The sequence below is a fragment of the Tigriopus californicus genome, chromosome 2, assembly GCF_007210705.1.
Source record: "Tigriopus californicus strain San Diego chromosome 2, Tcal_SD_v2.1, whole genome shotgun sequence".
Lineage (NCBI taxonomy): Eukaryota > Metazoa > Arthropoda > Copepoda > Harpacticoida > Harpacticidae > Tigriopus > Tigriopus californicus.
In genome coordinates this window covers 14,791,857-14,814,530 of record NC_081441.1, presented here as the reverse complement: position 1 = coordinate 14,814,530, position 22,674 = coordinate 14,791,857, and the positions used below count along the sequence as shown (strand labels likewise).

Here is a 22,674-nt window from a genome sequence, read left to right as displayed (position 1 = left end):
GGATAGAGCAGACGGATTAATCTCAGCCAAAACACATTAGGCCACAAAAGTACATTAAATAAAGGAATAACGGAATAAAGGGATCAAATGAAATTGGGAAAGGCCAAGTTGAAATACACCTAAACCTGATCTAAATAATCACGTGTTTCATTCGCTTACTCAAACCATTGTTTCATATAAATTGCATTTCTTTCTTACTTGTGATCCAGTGGGTTTGCATACGTTATAAGCGAAAGGTCGTTTCTAGCTCACTAGACCTCTAAGTCCTTTCAAAGGCATGGGACGACCAGAAATGAAATATTGCATTCACAAGGACTTCCTTCGCTACTGGACGAACGTTTTCATTTCAAAATTTAATCAGGATACGATACGATCGATCACTCAATTATACCACAAAGCATGAAATTCAGGAAATCCAACTTTCTTTCCCCAAATGATCAGTTGGCTGATTGTTCGCTTCTATCAAATACTAACAGTGCAAATCGAGGTTTCAGTTTCGAACATCCTTGTTCATGGTTTTTTATTCCTATTCTCCTTGTTACTTATCTGATTACCTTTCTTGTTGGCCTTACAGCTGTGCCATGCTTTATGGAATATTTGCTCATCCTGTACTTTTGAATTTGCCGCTCTAGGCCAGACTTGACTAATCCGCCATCGACCTTTGGCCAACTAATAAAACCGTTCGTCATCGCCAGGTTCTGGTCCTCATACCAGAGTGGTCCCCCTTTAATAAATTACTCTCCGTCTACGTACTACATCCGTCTCAAAAGGAGAGAGATATTCATATGAGTCAGCCACGGAAAAAGCAACCCATGCAACTCACCTGGACGGTTCTCCCCGTGAAGGAAGAGGAGCTGTTCTCGTCCCAGAAGAGAAAGAAAGGCCGCCCGATCGGAAAGGCTCTTTCCCGCCTGCCTCTCCCTCCTCTTTGAATCCTCGGATCCTGGGGGCCTCGCGTACCTTCAAACCAGGGAAAATGATATGACGTGCTCGTCCCTTCACGCACATACGACGTCCATCCAATCACGTATGTGAATGTGCATGGCATGCCTCCAAGACCCAGTGACCTTACGTCCTTTTCGTGCTCGTGGGCCGAGTCCACCAAGAAGACCAATACGATACCGACGAACGAGGGGGAAAAAAGTCAGTTAGTCAGTCAGTCTTACCTTGTGTGCGTGTCCAACCACAAGTTCATTGTCCAATGACAGCAATTCCGCATGTCACCTCAAGAAATGTGGATCGGTTTCCGTTGACTCACACTTCACTTGATTGGTGAAGGAGGATTGCTTCCGGGGGATCCTTTTTGTTGACCTTGCCAACCCTTTAACTCTCAAATCAACCCCAAGACACCACCCTGGGCTTTCCCGTTCATCATCAGCGACATTCAAACAATCCCCAACCAATCGATGCCGAACGAGTGTTTTGATTTTGGGTCCTCAGTGTTGTCATGGCAAAAAGGCCCCGGTTGGGCCGCTTTCATACCTGCTTAGGCCGCTCAGAGGCTCTGGACCTTTCCGCGTGCATGATAATGAATAACAATGGACCCAATGCGCTCAAGCAGTGAGCGACTATTGAGGTGGCAGCAGGATTGTCGATAAATGGGCACTCGTGTGCATGATCCCCGCATATGAGATGCCAGAATTGTTGTTGTGATATGATTGTGATAGCCTCCCAGGGAAATTTGGAACAAGAACGTCGACCTTCAACAAGTAAGTGGAAGTCGACCAAAACATAGTATTGCATGCCTTGTTGAACTTGGCTGGGGATGATTGAAATGCGATTCTGGCCTTGGTTCCTTCCTACCTTAATGCCTTGATGTGCCTGTACTTCCGTCACGAGGAGGAACATGACATTTAAGCCTTATCCCGACGAAGCATTGATTTTTTTCCGGGCCTTACTGAACTGGCCTTCGTATGAAATATTCATTCTGGTCTATGACGTTATCAGCTTTCGAGAGTAAGGTCGATATAAACTTTAAATGAATGTTGTTCAAGATTGAAGTTGATCTTTTCAGTTGCCAGGGTCTAGTAAGAGGTTGTGTAAAGAAAAAAGGGTCCTAAAATCAATGAAATCGTCTTCTTTGGTTCCAATCAATAAGAGTATTTGATTGATGGGGTCCATATTCATTTTTATGAGGTCTGGATCTTAACCGCCTGTTAACCCATTGACACAAAAAAATGTTTTATAATCAGCTATTCACTGCGATTAATACCTTAACAACTCTCTTCTGATTAAGCAACAAAGGCTCTTCTCTCCGTTTTGAATGGAGGCTTTTAAGAGGCTTTCAGACAGATTTGAGAGATTGCGATTGAAGTTTCATGTTGGTATGAGAGAAAAGGCATTTTTGCACAGTCGAGGCCGTGATCCAAAATCGGTATAGTGATTTCCAAGTGCTAGGTTACTATGGATACCTATATAAGTAAAGCGATTAAGCCAAAAAAAGGCTCGTTAAAAAGAATGAAAAATTAAGATCGATTGATACAGCATATTATTGTGTTTTTATGTCCATTCTGAGTAGAATTTGTTGCCAATTTAGAATTCTTAACCTGGTCAGTGTGTCAATTTTGTTGCATACAAACCCAAAACACTCAGCTCTTATCCTACTAAGTAAGATGAAGATGAATCCGTCAGATCAGTTTTGCATCCATTGATTAAATGTATTGAAGATTCTAAATGCTGTTGTTACACATGCATCTTTGGGGTTCATCTTTGATTTGGGCAAGTCATTTTAGCTGTTCTTCAACAATTAGCAGTATTCGTCACGGGCAAAGTTCCTTGAATTTTAAGTGACAAAGAGTGCAACAGGTTTTGCCTTTTGCATTCCTATATTCCTGATATCTGAAAGTACCTCACATTTCGTAAGAGTTACGGAAAAAGAAGGCCACCTACCTAAATCAACGGTCTGTTTTCATTGTTTTCGTTGTGATCACGAATTTGCTAAGGAAATATGTACAATTCCTAACGTCACTGGCAAATGTTGTTCCATGGTTTTAACATGAAATATTGACGAATTTGATTTGCTCGCCACATTATTAACGACATGCACAAACACGGAATGAGTGAAGGTTAAATATCCTAGAGGTCTTTAATCAAAGGCTTCTCAAGTCAGTCTTCAGCGTAGTTGACAATCGTCACAACCACGCGTGATGACTGTTTTGAATCAACGCTACATTCCATTACATTTGAAGTGACCTTGAAAAAAATACTAGAGCAAAAAGCAACAGTTTCTCTTCCACATTTTCGTCCCTTAGAGGCCATACATAATCGTGGCTTTCGAGAAGACCATACTTCATTCTTTGGCACGTTTCCAATCCAAGGTTGGTGGATAATGTTACCAATCAATACAAATTCAGCCCTAGCTTTACGATAACGATAATCATCGTTTAATTCTAATGATGATGATGATGATTGCAATGAGACGCAGGTATGTAGTGAAGACCTGCATGCATCAATCAACCTTGGAACACGATGGACTTTCGAACGCATGTACCAATCAAATAATCCATATGCTTCTTGATTTGTCCGGTCATAGACGAAGACCAAGGGAATAAAGGTTACACCTTTTGGTATTCCACCAATTTAAAGGCCATGCCTTGATCGTGGGTCGTCATGGAAAAAAACCGGTTCCAACATGGGATCAACGCAAAGCAATAATCCATTTTTCGGGAGAAGCACAAGCCACGTTCAAAGGCTGCCTCTTATTTGTTAAAACAAAGGCTGTTCTGAATATATTCAATTATTGTGACTGACTCATAGTGAAATGACACCACACAAAGGGAGCCAGAAAATGACTTTTAGGGCCAATTTTATGCTTACTAAAGTGGTCTTTACTTGCTGGATTCGACCCTTGTGTCTGAAATTGTCAAAATAACACTACCAGATCGTCCGAGGAAAGGCTGTTTTGAAGGCTGGATTAAAAGACTTTGTCTTTGCGGAAGAAGTCCCAGAGGACAGTCTAGATCGACATTTCACCGAGCTTGAAGCACGTTGTCGGTTCCAATGAAGCTCAGTAGTCATCAGAGGCGAAAAGTAGGACAAGCATTGGAAAAGAGAGAGAGATACTAATTTATTCATGACCAGTGGCGTTCATTTGTGGCGACAGAGTAGAGCTGCACAACCACCAAGACTTGTTCTTTTACAAAGTCAGTAGGGGCTTTCTAAAATGCATGAAACGTTTCAATATGAGGGATAGGCGGGGAGGGGTTTTCTAAAGCCATTCTCCGCCATACAAGATAGCCCAGTAGAGCAGATTAAAGCTGAAGAAGGCCACGGGAATGAGGATGGCGCCCAATTTCTCCAAGGCATTGGCCGATTTGACGCGATCCAGCCTCAAGAGCATGATGACAATGATGAAGTGGATGATGACGAGGAACACGAAAACAATGCAGACGAACATCCAGATGTCCAGAAACGAGACGTAGGACACGCGAGGCACGTTGGACCGCACTGCCGCGAACATGGCCGTCAACGTCAACAAGGTCGTCATGGTCATGGTCACGCGACCTGGGGGGGAGGGGGGGGACACATAAACGCACACTCGTTTAAATGCTATAACCACATGGCGAGCTAAAACACTAAAAGGACCACGGGTTCCACACGACCACGCAGGGAATGGGAAAGCGGGCAATTATTGGTGTACTAATGTACTTTGAAATATTGGAAAATGGAAATAGACGGCTTCTTGAATTCTGGTCGCAGTTTGTGGACCAGTTTTTATGTTGCTTTATAAAATAAAGAGTAACAAAAATAGGAATTGGACTTGATCTGCGACGTTTTTTTTTTCATGTATAGATAATCACTAGTATGTACATTTCAGGATGGCGTCAATTGAAATTGTAAAATGTTTTTTTAGCTGATGTCCGCCCAAGCGATATTGCTATGATATATATTTGTCTAGTTAGTTTGTGAGCAATGAAGATATCCCTTGAGGTTCTCAGTAGGTTAAGTTAAGGGGATGGGAGCAGGTCCGATAAAGTGAAAGAAATCTAGTTTTTTTTCCTTTAATTGAACGCAAAAACAATTGTAATGAATGATATTTGGAATCCATGTACGGTAAGTAAAATTTAAATCAATAGATTTTAAAAGTAATCGGAACAGTTTTGAGAAATTATATATAAGCAAATAGTTATTTTAAAGGATACTCCTTCTTTTGGTGAAAAAAATGTTCTTGAATGGTACAAAATAACTTAAGGCGTTATTAGCTAACGACAATTTTAGGATATAATCATGGGATGTTCAAAGATCCAAATTAAACGCATCTACTAACTCGTTCCTCTTGGTTGCTTGGTCTAAAAGGATCCACCTCTGTCTTCATGATTTTGCCTAGTCAAATATCTGCCTGGGACAACACAACTGATCGCAAGTAAAGGACACCAGATATTAAATCGAATGTTACGTAAAATATAACGATTTTCAAGTCAATACCGGATTATCATTTGAAATTTCGCTGGCTCGCCATAATTTTGCTTTGTTTGCAAAGAAGTAATCAATAGTTTCTCGATGCAATTACCTGGTGCTTTTTGTTCACTGGCAACACGTTTGCCAATGTCGGTTATTTATTTATTTATTTATTTATTTATTTATTTATTTGTGCTTTCGTTTTGCTCTTGTTAATTGAGCAATAATCTCTTGTTGATTAGCCCAAAGTTCTCACGCCCATTTGTTAGAATGCATGTATTTTCCGTTCAAGGCTCATGAGTACAGTTCTACACTTTAGTTTTGCCGAATGAATAAGGTAGCATTGTGGTACAATACCACCCTACCTCTCAGTATTTGGCCTCAAAATACCTCCCAAAATAACTTAACAGTCAAGATTCAAACATAGCGTTACAAAAGGAACTACAATAAAAAGACGTAACAATCAGAGTGGGAAAAGCTAATCTAGGAGCGTCATATTCAGATCTTTTACGCAATTATTAAGTAGTTTTCTCGTTCTCAATAGATTGATTGATTGCAAGTGCGACGAAATTAACGACAATTTGCTTACCTGGAATCTGATCCGGCGGAATGAAGATGGTCAACCACGCCAAGGTGACGAAAATAAACGACGGGATATAGGTCTGCATGAGATGGAAGGACATTTTCCGACTCAGCAAGATCCTCATGATCACCCCTGGGTAGGCCAAGTCGTAGTAATCCGTCGAGTAGTTGTTACCCAATTTCACCTCCAAATCGAATTGAGGCAAACTAATGTTCTGGTTGATGTTATTGCCTAGTCGAAGAGAAGCACTTAAACCATGGGCCAAGACCCACTTGAAAAATCAGGATATTACCTGATAACCACGCATAGCGCATTTGACGATTGGTGTAGCCGAAGCTCTCGAATTTGACCTCACAAGTCTGCACATCGTGCGGGTAACGGTGGAATTCCATACCACAAGCCACGTCAAAATTGACCCGAGCGGCGAACCGGATTCGCGAATCGTTGTACACGCGAATCGAGGCTGGACGGACGTAATACGAAGGTACTCGCAAGTCCTTGGCCTATAGGTACGTACCAGTTAGCTCTGGATGTGACCATAAATTGGGGTTGACGAATACGTTGAAACACTCACTTGATCAATGAAGATGTCCGGTATCCAAAAGTATTGAGCTGCTCGAGGGTTCAAAGTCACGAAATCCAGCTCGGTGGTGACCTTCTTTTTCTTGATCCGGAGGTCGGTCCAATACATGCGGATGGTCATCTCCAAGGAGCAGATTTGTGCCACCTCATCCACTTGTAAGACGTTACGGAGATTGATTTGGAAATCGACCTGCAGAGCCTCGCCGGTTTGGGTGGGGGGATGCTCATGGACATTGTAACCGGGTTCAAAGTCGACAAGTTGAAATGTTGAGGCATCCATTTGAGGCGAGGTTGGGTTTCCATCGCCGATGGATTGGAGTGCGGGTAGACCTAGAGCCTCAAAATGCTTTATACCAGGAATGTGTCATTTTCGATAAACCTTTTGTCACGTACCCTTCGCCCCATGAAGATGGAGGACCCAGACCATCAGTGAAAAGAGTACACCTGGCGACATTGTTTATCGGTGTTATCGAGGGAACGAACCTAATCGTAATGTGATCACTGGCCCTCCTCCAAGTGACGCAATTTCCATCGTCTTTCTCATCAAGACCTAATCTAGCGAGTCTACTCATTTGATCTCGCTTTTGTCCGTCCGGGTTCCCTCTTGTGTTGGCGATCCTCCTATCCTCTTGTTAAGCCAGGCATAAGCTCGGTTCATTTGGAAATCGTCTCATTATACACATCCCAAGCACGATCGAGGGAGAGAGATTCGTCGCTAACTAGGGCGTTCTCTTCATTGGGCACTTCCATGTAGTCCTTCGATGTGGTGAGTGTTTGTATTTTATTTGGCCATTTTGCGCCCACAGCCAGAGGATCTTTCCTCTCTTTCCATCCAACAAGTGATACCCTTGCAAATGGGATGGAAGGTATGAGAAAGTATGGACAAGCTTAATCAGTGGAGGCAGTTGATGCTTAATGAACACTCCTCATTCTTGGAAATACAAGCAGTAGACAAATTGCTTCTCCTTCATTAGTCACTCGTTCAATTCTAAAGCCCAAGCAGTATGGAGTTATTAAAACAAATGCAAGGTATCCCTATAATGCCAAGGTCGCAGCCTCCTCTTGCCCAAAGTGAATTAGCCCAGCCTTTTGTGGAAGGAGGAAACTAGTCACACTGCTTTCATGGACCGGAACCACGTACATTCAAAAATGAACAGACCACATCATGTCAGGTATCACGGCAAAGGTTTTTGGTATTGAATTCCAATTCAGGGGTCAAAACTAAGTGGCAAATAAGCTTGGCCAGTAGATAATGTTGAAGATTACAAAAATAATCGGAACTGCTATACGACTGGAGTACTCGAGGGTTTTCACAGTATAACGTCGATTTCCTCGCAGAAGGGTTGTGACCACAGTGAATTCGAGGACACAGAAGAACACGAACAAAATGCACATGAGCATCCAAATATCTAGATAAGAGACGTAGGACACACGAGGCACGTTTTGTCGCACCGAGCCAAACATGGCGGTCACGGTCAAGAGCGTGGTCATTCCCATTCCCACGCGCCCTGTTGGGTTGAAGAGGGGTGAGAGAGAATATTAATTCCCGACCATTTGTTTTCATAAGCCCAATGTTCCAATAGAACCCTAGCCAAACTGTACCTGGTACTGAATCAGGAGATATGAACATGGACAGCCAGGCCAGAATGACAAAGATGACGCTGGGTATGTAGGTTTGAACGATATGGTAACCAATCTCCCGAGTGAGGTGAATTTTCATGATGATACCAGGATAGGCCAGATCATAGTAGTCAGTGGCATAGGTCTCCTCCAAAACCACTTCCATGTCAAATTGGGCCAAGGTAATATTTGGGTTCACATTACTGGCATTGGCTTTCCAGCTGAAGGTCAGCTGTTTATTGGTGTGCCCAAAGGACTCGAAATTGATTTCGCACAACTGAGAGTCCACAGGATAACGATGAAAGTCCATGGGACAAGCAGCATCAAAGTTGATGCGGCTAGAGTATCGGAACGTGGAGTCTCGATAGATCCTAAGGGAAGCTGGGCGAGTAAAATAAGTGGGAACTCTGATGTCCTTGGCACGGTCCAGAAAGATGTCTGGGATCCAGAAATGGTGTGCCACTTTGGGATTGAAGGTGATATACTGCTCATTGGCAGGTGCACTGAGGTTGAGTGATTCATCACGTACTTTGACGCGGGGGTCTATCCAAAACATGCGGAGTGACGTCTCCAGGGAGATGAGTTGTTCTTTCTCGTTTATCCCCAATACATTTCGAACGTTGATAGAAAACTCCACCGGCAATGGGCGGCCTTTGATCAAAGACGGAGCGTGATGGGAACTATAGGAGGGCGATATCAACAGATGCTTGTGAAGCTGGTCATCTTGAACCGGATGATTAGCCACAAGTGCGGCCTTCAAAAAATTGAGATGAAGGCCAACAAGGACGAACACCACACTTTTCAGCACTAGCCTGAAAGCAGCAAGGATAGTCATTAAAACTAGCGATTTCGCGCACGAAAACTATTTCAAGGCAGAAAGCGTTCTCTTACATGATGATGAGGAGGATATGATGATGAGGGTGCCCGGTTAGACTGTTTGCATTGGAAAAACAGCTCAACACAAATACAATCTCCTCATTGTTGGAACGAACGAATTGGTTGAACTTGATGAATATGGGGACACGTGAGAATGAGGAGCAACCGGGGAACTGACTGATCTCTCAGGATCATAGGAAAGACCGCAAAAGCAGCCTTTGTCGAACTCTCCACACGTTGAAGTGCATCCCCGAGCGACGAAAGCAACGAAAGGCCAACAGAAGAACAAAAGTCGCGGTGCCTCCTTCCTTCGGGGGACGAAGACTGAATGATGCTAGAAGATAGATATGTACAGAATGTGTACTGTACATTCGTGAAGGAGATGATTGGACCGGCCCTTGGGCCTCAGCGAGGGTTTTCGGCCTTTGGGTCTCATTTCGCCTGGAATAAGATTGCATTTCCGTACAGCGAGAGAATCAGAGAACCCAGAGACCACTGACTCGTTGGCGATGCAAAAAAAAGGTTAAGCAAATTCTGGGTATTGTTTTGCCTTAGCCTCAAATGATTCATGGGTGCGCAATTTACACGGAAATTGACATTCTTGTGTCCTGGACCAGACCTTCATGTGACACTTAACCCCTTTCTTCAGTTAGCCAACTGGGCTAGTCCGTTTTCCCTTGAATTCTCTTCTGAGAGAGCCTGTCTTACGGTGTACTGTATTATTTTGCTTTCACTTGTTTATATGATATAGCGCAAAATTAGTAGTAACAACATATATATTGACTTAGTTTGTTCCATTTGCGCCGACTAACAACAGCACCTGCACGGAAAAGGTCGGAATGTGAGCCAGCTTTTCTCGGATCATTTTGGATTGCTTTGCTGAACTGTTTTCTTTTTGGCTTAAGACTTGCCAGTTGATGAACGCATCCGATCAAAGTCTTCATAGCTTCATAACGTATTCATAGAAAATACGCCCAAGTAATTGAAAGATGTTATGTTTACACAATTCATTGAACATGAAGTAGTGCAGAACAAGGAGACGACATGCGAAGCAAGGACAATCTTGACGATTGAATGGCAGTTTGTCCAGAGAAAGTGCTTGTCACCACGAGCCCATCAAGCCAAAGCAGGTCAAATACACTCGATTTCACGCTGTTCTACTTCTAAACTATCTCCATACACATCCATCACCTGGTCGTAAGTATTAAGAAATAGTCAGTGGTGGGCGTTGTCATACAAAAAGTGACTGTCGTTTGTTCTTTACTTTTGATCATGGAAAAAAGGAAAAAAGAAATCATTTGATCTTACCATGAAAAAAACTGGACTACTGCTAACAAAGAAAGCAAAACACATTTTGCTTAAAATTGAGAAAACAGAGGAAGAAGTGAGAACAATTGAAATTGACAGTAACAAATTAGTGAAGAAACAAATGCTAGTCCAATGATTAAAACATCTTACACCTAACAATGTAACCACTTAAAGAAATAACGTTTCCAAACCAGGGGAATAATTCAATACACAAGTAATAAGTCCGTTAATCGTCGCCGAAAAAGCCTTTGTCGTTCATCAACTGTTAACGTTTACCAATTTAACGCCCAGCTATGGTAGTGGGTACCCTAGGTACGCATGCAGTATAGTAGATAAAACTCATGTGGGCAACAGCCTCGGGGCTTTTGTTTGCTTTGTCGGGCAGGAATGAGCACAACAGTTAAAAGCCACCCACCCCCTTAAAAATTGCTCTTGAGACTGCCCATTGAAAAACAACTAAGATGACGGATGTTGATTAGTGGGAAAACATGGGGAGCGCTCAATCCGCCTGGATTGGAAGTTCCATTTCAATGAGAATGCTCAAAGCTAGTTATACGTAGAAACCCCTCTATCTTCTCACAGGATTGCTTTAAACCAAAACCAATTGTCACAACTTGTCGTTAGATTTAATGGTTTGAAAAATACTTAAGGACGAAATCCATGAAACAGAATGAGAGTAAAGAAAACTGGATACAAGCCTGAGTCTTGACAAACGTGCCACCAAGTTATGCGCAGGGATTTCTATTTAGTGTAGAGACAGAAAAATTCCCGAAACGTCGGTTTAACAAACGAAACTCTCTTGTGACCTTTGTGATGATAATTTCCAAACTTTTTTGTACATTCTTCTTACCTCAGACAACATGGCTTAATATTTTGCAACATTTTATTCAACGCCTGTTCATGTCTAGTTTCAGTGTTCCCGACTCAAAATGAAGATAACAATTCATTCTCAAAAGTGAGTGAGGAAATGTCAAGTTGACATTTGAGCCCGATTTGTCAGTCTTAAATCAAAGAAAGCTCATTCCCGGTTCGGCCACGCCTCCAACCGGAAGGAGGAAAGTGTCCCAATTCGTAAAAGTAAACCAAACGTTTAAAGACAATCCATCAGCCGACGAAATTTGATATTTTCCTTACCTGTTCAATTTGCGATGTGCGACTGATTTTTTTCCCATGAATTCACGCCAACCTGAGCGCTCATTCATCCATCTAGAGGGTAAACAACAATAACCGCTCCTGTGCGGTCACGATTCAACAGCCTCGATGTATTGGCCATTCTATGTACATCCAAGTGTCTCTTCTTTCAATGGAAAGGACAATTGACCGACAGAAAAAATGGCCAAACGTCTCAGAAGATGACTGGACCAACAAAAAACTTGGCACCTCTATTGTTTGAGATGTTTCAAAGAGTTGGCAGAAAAGGATTGGTTCACATGATGCTCAGGTACATTTTCAAGCAAAAGTAGTGTACAAGTTTCAAGCTATGAATCGGCAGAAATACAATACGAAGTCGTGAGTCATGATTCTAGGGAATGAATGACGACGATCAGCATGAAGCGGCACATTTGATTTGGTTGAAGCTTTCCAGTTCAATGCATCTGGCAGAATCATTACGTGGTTTTAGGTCCAAGCAGGGCTTTGAAAATTTAAACTTGCTTTTCCTGAGGCCTGTTTTTTAAAACTCTTAACTCGGAGTTAGCGGCTTGGACGTTAACCGATATGTATGTATGTAAATTCGCACGCCAAAGTGTTGAGCGGATGCTCATTCTGGCTAACATCCGAGCCTTAACTCAGAAGTACGATCGTTTACAAAACTCGCCTCTGGACCTAAGCAGTCAAATGTAATAGACAACGTTTGTCCCTTGAGCCAAAATAGAAATGGTTCCACTGACAATTACCACAGCCTTGGTTTCTTCTGATGATTGGTGGAAATTTGACTGACAAACGATATGAATTAGAGATTCGTACCTCCTTTTGCTTTCAATGAGTACATAGGTTTCCTTCTTGCAGTCACATCCAGATAACTTCATGAACTCGAAAACCCACCGAAAACTCGAAAGTCAAGTTGCAGATGCATAATTGGTTATATGGCAAATCGAAGTTTTCGTTTGGGAACAATGATCCAATGGCCTGAAGAGTGAACCGACTTGTTTTAATCTATATACTCCTCCGTCTTTCTTTATTCCAGATCAAGAAGCATGAACCATGACCCTCTAAAAACGTGAATAAAAAAATATTCATTGCCAAACGCCACAATTTCCCTCCTGATATCTCGATAACCATGGCTGAAACAGTGAAGGTCATTGTGCGATGTCGTCCAATGAACACCAGAGAAAAGGATCTGAAATGCAAGGTAAGCCTCAACTCATCCAACTTGTTTCATTCCCCTATTCAATTCTAGTTTGGTCCATTGGCATTTGATTGTCTTTGTCCACGTTCAAAGTTTCACTGGCTAAATGGGTGTGGTGAATTCAATCAAGTTTTGAAGAGCCCCTCTATTGTTGGCTTTTCCGCGTTCCATAGCTGGTTTTGCACAATCTAATGCGAATGAGAACATAATTGCTTGAAAGGCTTGATAATGAACACGGTGGTCAAAGCAAGTCAAAAGATGCTATTTCCACATTTCAGTGTCCTTTAACTTGCACCATATGGACGTACATTTCAGCCGTCAGGGTGCCCTTTCTTAGTTTTTGTGAGCTAGCCTCCAATAAGAAATTTGTAAGGCTAATTGGGCACCTTTCCACCACGAAATAAAAATCCATTCTTCGCAAACCTTTTTCCGTTCACACCATCTTACTAGAAGTGCATTCATAAGTCAAGGGTGGATTTGCTTTCCTTCCCCTCTTAATTTGGACTGCCTGATGCTTAAACATGACATAAGAAGTAGAACCGTAACAATATGTGTGTTTTTCATATGATGTTAGCTATTTGTACCCTGGCTAAGCCATGCAAATAGCGATTTATATTATCAGTAGGGCCCTTCTTATATTCACTTATAATTGAAATCAAAGTGCTTTTTTTCATGTCGATTCAACCCGTCTCTCTTAACCAGTGTGTCCAAGATTTGAGTTGATTTTTTTTCACAAAGTGGCTTTACTATCTTGTCCCAACCAAGTCAGTTCTGAGCTCTAGCATATCTATTTAGGTATATGGTACCGTTTGTTTCATCATAAAAGTGCAAAAAATACATTTGCTAAATATGGAAACAGCGTGTCCGGTGAGCACGGGAGAGCTCCGTTTAATTGCCATTCATTCCCCTCAATTTATTTATGGTCCATTGTTCCAGACGTGCGTTTTCATGGATCCCTCTATCCTGCAATGTTCCACCATGAACCTGAGCGATCCATCGGCGGCGCCCAAGAACTTCACCTTTGACGGCGTCTACGGAACTGATTCGACCACAGAGGCCATTTACAATGACGTGGGCTACACACTGGTCGAGGTGAGCACCCTGAAATGTAATCCAGTCGAATCCTCGTAAAAGTGGGAACAAGCCAAGGGAGACTCGCACCCTTGGTACTGTTTTTATTGGATCTAAAGCCGAAACAAAATCAATGAAGGCATAAAGTATACACTTATTTGCGAGCAACCGTGTCGTAATTATTGCATGGTTTGTATGTACACTTTTCTTCTTTTTGCTATGCTCAATCAGTACCTAATAAGCAATTGAAATTCACTGGGAAATGGCTTTATTTTATTTTCAAACCAGACCAATTATATAGCTGCATCTCCCATCTCTAGGGCGTGCTAGAGGGTTACAATGGCACTGTGTTTGCCTATGGTCAAACGGGGTGTGGCAAGTCATTCTCCATGCAAGGTGTCAAAAGCCCTCAGGAACAACGAGGCATCATTCCCCGATCTTTTGAGCACATTTTCGAAGCCATCGATGCCAGTGAGAATATGAAGTACTTGGTCCACGCCTCCTACCTCGAAATCTACAACGAGGATATCCGAGACCTTCTCGGGGACGACGCCCGGAAACGCCTCGACCTCAAAGAACACCCCGATAAAGGAGTCTACGTCAAAGGTGGGTGGTAAATCCATTTGAATGGCCTGCGATCCAAGTTCTATGAAACTGACATTCCATTCATTGTTCCTTGATCATCTCGATGCAAAGTGCAGAAGTAACTTTATGTAGATATAGCAGGCCCGATGGTTAATGCGTGATTTTTCCCAGAGGGTTCACTTTTTATTAGTAGGTAATTGCAAACTGATATGTAGTTTGAATGGGATCTTCTACTATGAACTAGGAAGACCTGCTTATGAGAAACATACATTCTGGCTGGTCTTGTATCATGATCAAGTACCATCGATTTTTCCCGTCATCAATTCCCACGTGTTCCGTGGGTAAATCGAAGTAGGTCAACGGAAATACCGTCTACAACGTTGGATATATGGGCCACTGCATGACTAGCCGGGGATAATTGGACATTTATTCACTCCCCGTTTGTTCTAGATATTTCCCTACATCCCGTGAACAATGTGTCAGCGTGTGAGGTGCTTATGGATCAAGGCTGGAAGAACCGTGCCACAGGGGAGACCAAAATGAACGCCGAATCATCCCGATCCCATTCAATCTTCACCATCAACATCGAAATGATGGACACCAGTAAATAATCACAACGTCAAATCCATGCCTGTCTAAGACACTATTGGAACCACTCGTTTTCTCTCAAACCTTAGGTGGAAGTGGGGAGCAACATATTCGTAAAGGCAAGTTGAACCTCGTGGATTTGGCCGGTTCGGAACGTCAGGCGAAAACCGAAGCCACGGGTGCTCGACTCAAGGAGGCCACCAAGATCAACTTGTCGCTGTCGGCATTGGGCAACGTGATATCAGCCCTGGTGGATGGCAAGTCCAAACACATTCCCTATCGGGATTCTAAATTGACCAGATTACTTCAGGTGAGAGCCATGATTACAGGAGAGCAAGGGGCACAGGATCAAGGAACGACAACGAGATCAAGTTCGAGGGAAACTCCTCTCATACAAGTGCACTTGTCATGAGCTCCCTTTCTGATCAATAGATGGATGGATATAAGTAGAACACATTTCTTGGTAAATAAGTGAATATCACCTCTTGAACCAAGTTACATTTTTAATTCATTCACATACCTGCTTTTCCAAGTGACACTGAAAATAGACCTTAACATGGATTAAGAACAGTCTCTGATTACAACGCAATTTGAATAACACAAATGAGAGGCAGTGACACAAAGATGTGACAATCTGTTCGAATAGCCTGGACTGGCATTATTTTCCGGGCTGTAATTTTGACCACGCCAAGATGAAAAAGCTTTTCCAAGTGAATTGACAAAGTTTTACTATCACTAGTTTTATTACTGAAAACCATATAGGAATATGGGCCGCTCATTGGTTCAGGCAACAATTGGTTGTCTGTATAAAAACCCTGGGTTAATTGGCATATTCAAAGAGTCCAATTTCCATTGCCATTTCAGGATTCGCTCGGAGGCAACACCAAAACGCTGATGGTGGCTTGCCTGTCACCGGCGGATAACAACTACGACGAGACCTTGTCCACTCTGCGATATGCCAACCGTGCCAAAAATATCAAGAATAAGCCCAAGATCAACGAGGACCCCAAAGATGCCATGCTTCGAGAGTACCAGGAGGAGATCCAAAAGCTTAAGTCGCTCTTGGAAAAGAATCCCAACGCTGACCTCAGTGCAGCAGGTGAGGCATAATAACGATGATTCAAAAAAATTAGGAAACTAAATCAAAAGAGCTATTATTAATACGACAATCTTTGGTCTTGAATGGAAACAGATTTTCTTCTGGGTACGTACCTATTTTCTTCCCCCTGTAGATATAAAAAAGAGAGAGAGTGCCCCAGTCTCAGCCGAGTGAATCCAACTTTGTGTACAGCAAATCTGACTTGAATTGCCCATGATAAAAAATTCAAGATGTGTAAGTTCTCCATTAAGGAATGAATCTTCTTTTCTTTACCAACAGGCTTTAGCGAGGATTTCCTGGAGGAGGAGCGAAGTCGAATGAGGAAGGAGTACGAGGATGAAATGAAGGAAATGCGCTTAAAAATGGAGTCAGAGAAACAGAGCAAGACCAAAATGCAAAATGAGGTCGAGCAAATGAAAAGGGAATATGAGGAGAAGCTCCGCGATCTGGAGGAGCGGGCAGAACGGGCACGCTCAGCCAGCCGCAGCAATAGCGTGCTCAGCCAAAACATCTCCATGAACGTCAACGGTAACGACAAGAACCTTTCCGTACAAAATGGGATGGCTCTCAGCGAGTCCGGCAACTTCAGTCGACCCATCAACGAAATGCAACAAGAGGCCATGGAAAAGTAAGTCCCGCCCACTTGGCTGCTGGAATCTTTACATAATGCAACTCGCTTTGGTCAGGCTGAAGAAGCTCCAGGAAGAGATGATTGATGGAGGTAAGCGTGCCGGAGACAAGAACCTCAAGGAGAAACGGAAGCAGAAGAAGAAGGCCGCGGAGTATCGAATGAAGGCCCTCGCCGATGCTCTTGGGACAGTGGATGACGAGGACGGGGTCATGCTCAAGGTCTATGATGACATACAAGAGGAGCTCAAAGTCAAAACTGAGGCTCTCAAGAAGAGCAAACAGAAGGTGAGATGAGTTTGAACGGATTAGTTGTCCTAGACATTGTATATCTTACACACGTCCTTCTCGAAAGGTCAAAGCATTGAACGCCGAAATCAGTGATCTCCAAGCGGAATTTGAAGAGGATCGCTCCGACTATTTGGACACGATCCGGAAGCAAGACCAACAGCTTATTTTGATGCAACAAATTCTGGACAAGATTCAGCCGACGATCAAGAAGGAATGCAACTATTGGTAGATCAATCCCCACTGTTATCGACGTTCCCCTGACAAGACATAATTTACGATGATGACCTATTTTTTTTTTCAGTAACCTTGATCGCATCAGACAAGAGGCCATATGGAACGACGAGACGCAGCGGTGGCGAATCCCGGATCTGATCTTGGAGCGAACCAAACTGCCTCCAGCCGGTAAGCACAGCCCCCCAAGGTTAAATTCCAGGGAAAGTTCAGACAGTGAATGGGAAAGTCGGGTTATTGATTCATGAATGGCATCTTGATAATGTGAACTCATTTAGGTCCTCTTGGGGGCTCCACCCACAATATGTCATCTTCGAGTCCGATGTTGGGGCGTCGCAAGGCCGGTCGGTCGTCCTCCAAGACCGCACCGGCGAGACTCGAGGCGTCGGAGGAGGATCTCCAGGACAATGCTTTATTTCAGGTGCAGCCAAAAGCCCAAAACACATCATGGCCGAGTGGTGTTGGTAGTCTGTCTGATCTTGAACATACTCTTAGACGTGCTTGTCATCAACCGCCGCGTTATTTGACCACATTGTAGCATAGCAGCTTTGAGGGGGAATTGATCATATATATGAAAAAAAATAAGACATCCATTTCCCTCTGGACCCGCTCGTCCTGTCCGGTTTCCTTCCAGAGGCGAGTTTTTTAAACGCTCGTATCTCTGAGTTAAGGTTTGGACGTTGCCCAGAATGTACTTGTGCTCACCATTTTAAGGAGTGTAGTTTCATATCGGTTAACGTCCAAGCCCCTAACTCCGAGGTAAGAGCTTTAAAAAAAACTGACCTCTGGTCTCTTTCTCTTACCCTTGTTTTCTGCATGTTGTCACATCTCCTCCTTCAGGTCAGAATAATTCCTGTTTTGGAGGCGGAGGCTCCATTGGATTGAACCTGAGTGGTGGCTCGACCACTGGCAATCACAACAGTAGCCTACAAGCTAGTCTTCGGCGCGCCGGTCAAGCTTCGTTGTTCCTCCAAGATCTCTCTACCAAATCAGCCCCCAAGGAGAGCACGGCTACTGATCGCAACGACGATACCGAAGATGACGAGGTGGACGATTTGTCCCCCGAGGATGCGGGGATGATTCATTTGCAGCAGGTCCTTAATTTTCCTGTGAGAGTTAATCGCCTCCCCATTTGGAATCATCTCTTTTCGAGCATGAGAGTTTTCTTTCGGTTCACGATTTCTTTGTTTGGCTTTTTGAGCGCAAAGGACCTTCATACTTCAAGAGAGAGGACTCGTATCCCTTCCAAAGTCAAAAGTAACGCCTTGACGAGACCTTGAAAACGTTGAATCACCTTCAAACTCACCACCCAGCCACTGCATACCTCCTTGTCCTTGTCGAAAGTTAACACGCGTGCACCCAAAAATACCTCAACCACGGAAACTTTCGGACCTTGCTGCTCATGGAATACATTATCGTACTTACACTTATCATACATCGTACTCAGTCGTCCTTATTGAACGAGAATTCCCTCTCAAAGATAACAATACTCATGTCCTGCTTATCACGCTCACACTCACAAGCTCACTCAATTATCACTCACAGCAGCAATATCCTGAAATTGGGTTTGCCACATCTTTGACTGCCTGCTTGGCGATGGTGTCCAAAAGTGGCAGCAAACTCAATTTTGGTAAAGCAAATATGCGAGACCCGAGCACACAGCCATGCATGAAATGATATGTATTCAAAATATAGGAGTGGGCAAACTATGCTTGCAAGTAAAGAAGAAAGAGAGAGTCCTGGCTAGATTCCTTTTCATTCTAGGCCAGAAGACGATCAGCCCGTCATTTTGAGTGCTTTTTTCGGGCAAAATTGGCGAATGTCTATGTCTAAAACGTAGAAGCCGTTAAAACAATCTTTTGTTTTTTTCACGACTTAATCATTCAGTGTACTCTGCCGATCCCTAGCCCAGTTTGATGTTCCTCTTTGAGTTTGTACACTTAAGAATCCCTCAAAGGTGGAGATGTAAGTAATAAGGATTCCATCGTTATTCCAGAAGTTGGCCAAGAGCGAAGCCGAAGACATGGCCGGATCGTACTTCAAACCTGGTCAAAGAGCTAACCGCATAGTAGCTCAGGCACAAGAACGCAATGCAGGTACGTGCAGTGTGTGGGCGAGTGGGTGCGAATCCGCACCACTTTTTGATCAATTGACATGGAAATACTTGATCTTAACATTCATTGTTTCTACGAAGATGTGTAGCGCACCCTCCATGCAAATGTCTCTTCCCTTTTTAGTGCACCAGCGTGTGTGATAGCTCATAACATTCCTTTGATTTGTTTTGCATATTCATGACTTGCCATATAAAGAAAGCATGACGCAACGGAATGTCTCATGAAAATGATGTTAGATCAACATTGAATGGTGTCCTTTGATACGATACAGCTCTTAATTTTAAAATTTGGAGACACTGTTTAAGTTTCAAACATTACAGTTTTTGCAGCGATTGTGGCGCAGCCTGGTTTGCCCATGAAGCTGATTTTCAGATCCTATACTTCAACATTGTAAATAAACTCGATGGCAAATTGATCAAAAAGATAGCCACGTACGAAACTTGCATTTCCTCGTTAATTGCAGTGGGTTATGTCCTCTTCAATACAATTGAGACAAGTTACTTAATCATCATCACCTCTTTTTCAGCTTTGTCCAAACCTTCTTCAAGTAACGTGCTTGGGGGCTTTACTTCCTCCAATCTCCAAAATTCCACCAATATTAGCTCATCCCACAATTCTGGGTTGAACAATTTAGGGTTGAATAATTCGTACAATGTGGCCAATTCCAGTCTCTCCAACGGAGGGGGTGGGTTCACTCGGCGCTCTGATTGGACTTCAGGACCCACGTGTAAGTGATAAACAACCCCTAACAAACAACTTGTTACCGTTGCCGCACTGATGGCGGAGACACTCTACGTATGTAGATGTCAAAAGAAAAGAATGCACCCGAGCTTTAAAAGGGCTCTATTTTTGCTCAAAAGCCACTTTTGCAAAGTGGACTGTACACCGCAGTTACAAGATCATCTCAATACAATGCTTGAATCAATAGTAACAGACTGTTAGATCTTGGTACAATGGAGCGTTTAAACCAATTGAGTGCGCTCTCTTCGTGAATAGTTCTGGTGCTTAAGAGATGAATCAGCTGTTACACATGAACAATCTGTATTCAAATGAGCCAAGCTCAGGTCTCCAACGGAAAAGAAAATGAATCGGCCGCTTTGAATTCAAAAATACTTCCTCACCTTCTTCATCAATATTGCTTACTGTTTAGTGTTTGAAACGACTCTAGCACTCCGTGGGGTGCTTCTTGTAAATACTTGTCTTTGGAACTTTTAGGGCTTCTTAACCAATGGGCAATCCCAAGATATAGCCAAACTTGAAGGTATTTGTGTCAAACTCTTGGGAGTAATACGTGGTGTTCTCTTCTCTTTATCAGCTCTAGGCTTGATAAATGGAGGCGGTGGCTTGGGCGGTCCATATGCCAACACGGACTTGGGAGGGTTCCGTAAACCCTCGCGATTGGAGGCCTTGCCCACGGTAGATCGGAACAAAAATACGAGGAAGCGAAGCAGTGGACCAATTCTCAATACCATGGGAACATTCTGAGCACATTTCGCCATCGCAAAATTCCGTTACCCAAATGAGAGGAGATTAATCCCTGGGTCCTAACAAAAGTACGAGATGAGATTCATGCAGACCAGTACCTAATTTGCATTGGTCCTGACAACGGAACAAAAGCGAGTCAATAGATCCAAAGACGGTCAAAAGGACAAAACACAACAGTATAACTTCAGTGATTGTTTATCCGTGTGAACGCACACATTGAGAAAGTCATATATACCTATATTACTTACGTCATGTTAAAGAGATGCTTCTATTATTGTTTTCAAGAGACATGACACCCACAGATAACATTAAGACAATTAAATTCATCTTCATGTGGTGCAACCTTCATCATTGATTGGTCTCGCGGGATCCTTGAGCATTCACTTTCATTCAAAAAGATATTTCCATTAGTGAGATATTGTTTAACGGTCCAGTTGTAGACAGAGTGGGTATTTTCGGGAAGTGAGGAAAGATTTGGAAACCAAGCGTCCTAAACTGTACACTAGTAAAGTTAGGGTTCTCAACACTAGGTACGCACTAGGTACTAGGTAGCTCTACGTTCTAAAACATAGGTGATTTAAAGTGCTTCAAGCGATCAATCCATTCAAGAAAGTATTCAATCAGTTAAAGATAATTTAATTTTATACTGATATCAATACGCAGTTAATAGAAAGTAAACTTTGAATATTAAAACACGCGATTTTAGGTAACAAAATTTTCAGTTTCATTGGGCTTTCAAAATGCCATTTTGAGCCAATGTACTCGTAACATCTGAAAATTGAACAAACATCTCAATCATCGAGATCAGGCATGTCTTTTAAAAGCAAATTTTTCTTGGAAGGGTACCTTCATGACATAATAGAGGAAGCAATGCCTAGAGAGGGCAATGCGAGCAAGCCAGGTGGACGCGTTATTGAAGACAATAATTTTATTAAAATAATTATTTGCAGCGTCACACGGCCCAAAGAAAACGGGAAGAAGCACAGACTGCACGGTAGATTGCTACATAAACTCCATAAACTGCTCTTGCCTTGAACGCCATTTCTTTTCCGGACATTATGTGACCCGAGGCACTAATTACAAATGAGATTTTGATAGAACTAGCCAAAAACAACACAAACGCATTATAATTCAATAAAAAGGAATTAGCCCAATCAGCCCTTTATTTGGTAGAGGCTGAATGACAAAGCGCTCTCTGGAGTGCAGAACGTAAAACATAGTTCGTACAGCGTAAGAGTAACGGTAACGGAACGGGCTTTAGCCGCTTGTTACCGTTACTTTTTTCTCATGTAAACAGCGATGGGAAAAATCGAGATTGATCGTATTTCTGCCACTTTCGGCCACAAATGGCAGAAAATGGCAGAAAGTGGCAGAAAATGGCAAAAATTGCAGAAAATGTTTGAAGGTGGGCAAAAATGGCCGCCGATGGTTTGAATAGCCGATCTTGATTCTAAAAGATGTCAAAGACAAGAAAGATCATATGGGTTGGATAAGATTTTCAAGTGTCCTTTGCTAAAAAGCATTTTGGTATTGCATTGGCTGAAATGCAAAATGTTCCTCGAATGAAATTCGGGTATAATTTTTATACTGTATGATGATGGGTTGATTGAATTTATAACAGTATCCCTAGACTATTGATAGTATCCAAGGCCTAGCCACAACAAAAACAGTTCTTTTCAACGTAATAAAATTGGCTATTGAATACGTTATAAGTTTATTAAATGTAACTGTCATTTTGACTTAGAAAAATTTAGTTTAATGGCAACCCTGACTAAGATCGATTGGGGTGGGAAAATTCAAACTCTCGATCACACTCCAATGACGTTTAGTGGTTTTATCTTACATTCGATGCAAAATACTCATCCCAGGG

At 42.7% G+C, this 22,674-nt stretch overlaps 2 protein-coding genes and 1 long non-coding RNA gene across 8 annotated transcripts; 1 reads left to right on the top strand and 2 right to left on the bottom strand.

Annotated features, from left to right (window-relative positions):
• Positions 1-560: 560 nt before the first annotated feature.
• On the bottom strand, positions 561-1,305 carry LOC131893408 (uncharacterized). The gene is made up of 3 exons (XR_009374685.1): positions 1,167-1,305; positions 824-960; positions 561-752 (listed from the first exon to the last, which is right to left on the bottom strand). It is a non-coding gene; the product is annotated as an uncharacterized LOC131893408 (long non-coding RNA).
• LOC131893400 (osmotic avoidance abnormal protein 3-like) lies at positions 978-21,146 on the top strand. Of its 6 annotated transcripts, none has more exons than XM_059243410.1 (15): positions 978-1,709; positions 12,552-12,716; positions 13,650-13,805; positions 14,105-14,390; positions 14,820-14,972; positions 15,047-15,267; positions 15,822-16,056; positions 16,336-16,684; positions 16,743-16,971; positions 17,039-17,199; positions 17,276-17,376; positions 18,046-18,314; positions 19,202-19,301; positions 19,846-20,046; positions 20,635-21,146. In XM_059243410.1, exons 2-15 carry the CDS (start codon positions 12,645-12,647, stop codon positions 20,802-20,804), a joined length of 2,703 nt encoding a protein of 900 aa, XP_059099393.1. In that variant the 5' UTR covers positions 978-1,709; positions 12,552-12,644; the 3' UTR covers positions 20,805-21,146. The 6 variants fall into 6 exon arrangements, with proteins under 6 accessions (XP_059099393.1, XP_059099396.1, XP_059099394.1 ...); XM_059243413.1 differs by having other exon boundaries at positions 1,421-1,709; positions 18,046-18,299; positions 19,205-19,301; XM_059243411.1 differs by having other exon boundaries at positions 1,423-1,709; positions 18,046-18,299.
• On the bottom strand, positions 4,080-12,442 carry LOC131893366 (uncharacterized). Its single transcript, XM_059243362.1, has 9 exons — positions 11,501-12,442; positions 9,074-9,392; positions 8,165-8,994; positions 7,785-8,070; positions 7,367-7,449; positions 6,555-6,892; positions 6,273-6,483; positions 5,987-6,211; positions 4,080-4,503 (listed from the first exon to the last, which is right to left on the bottom strand). Coding segments are annotated over exons 2-9 (2,271 nt in total). The 5' UTR covers positions 9,076-9,392; positions 11,501-12,442; the 3' UTR covers positions 4,080-4,207.
• Positions 21,147-22,674: the final 1,528 nt, after the last annotated feature.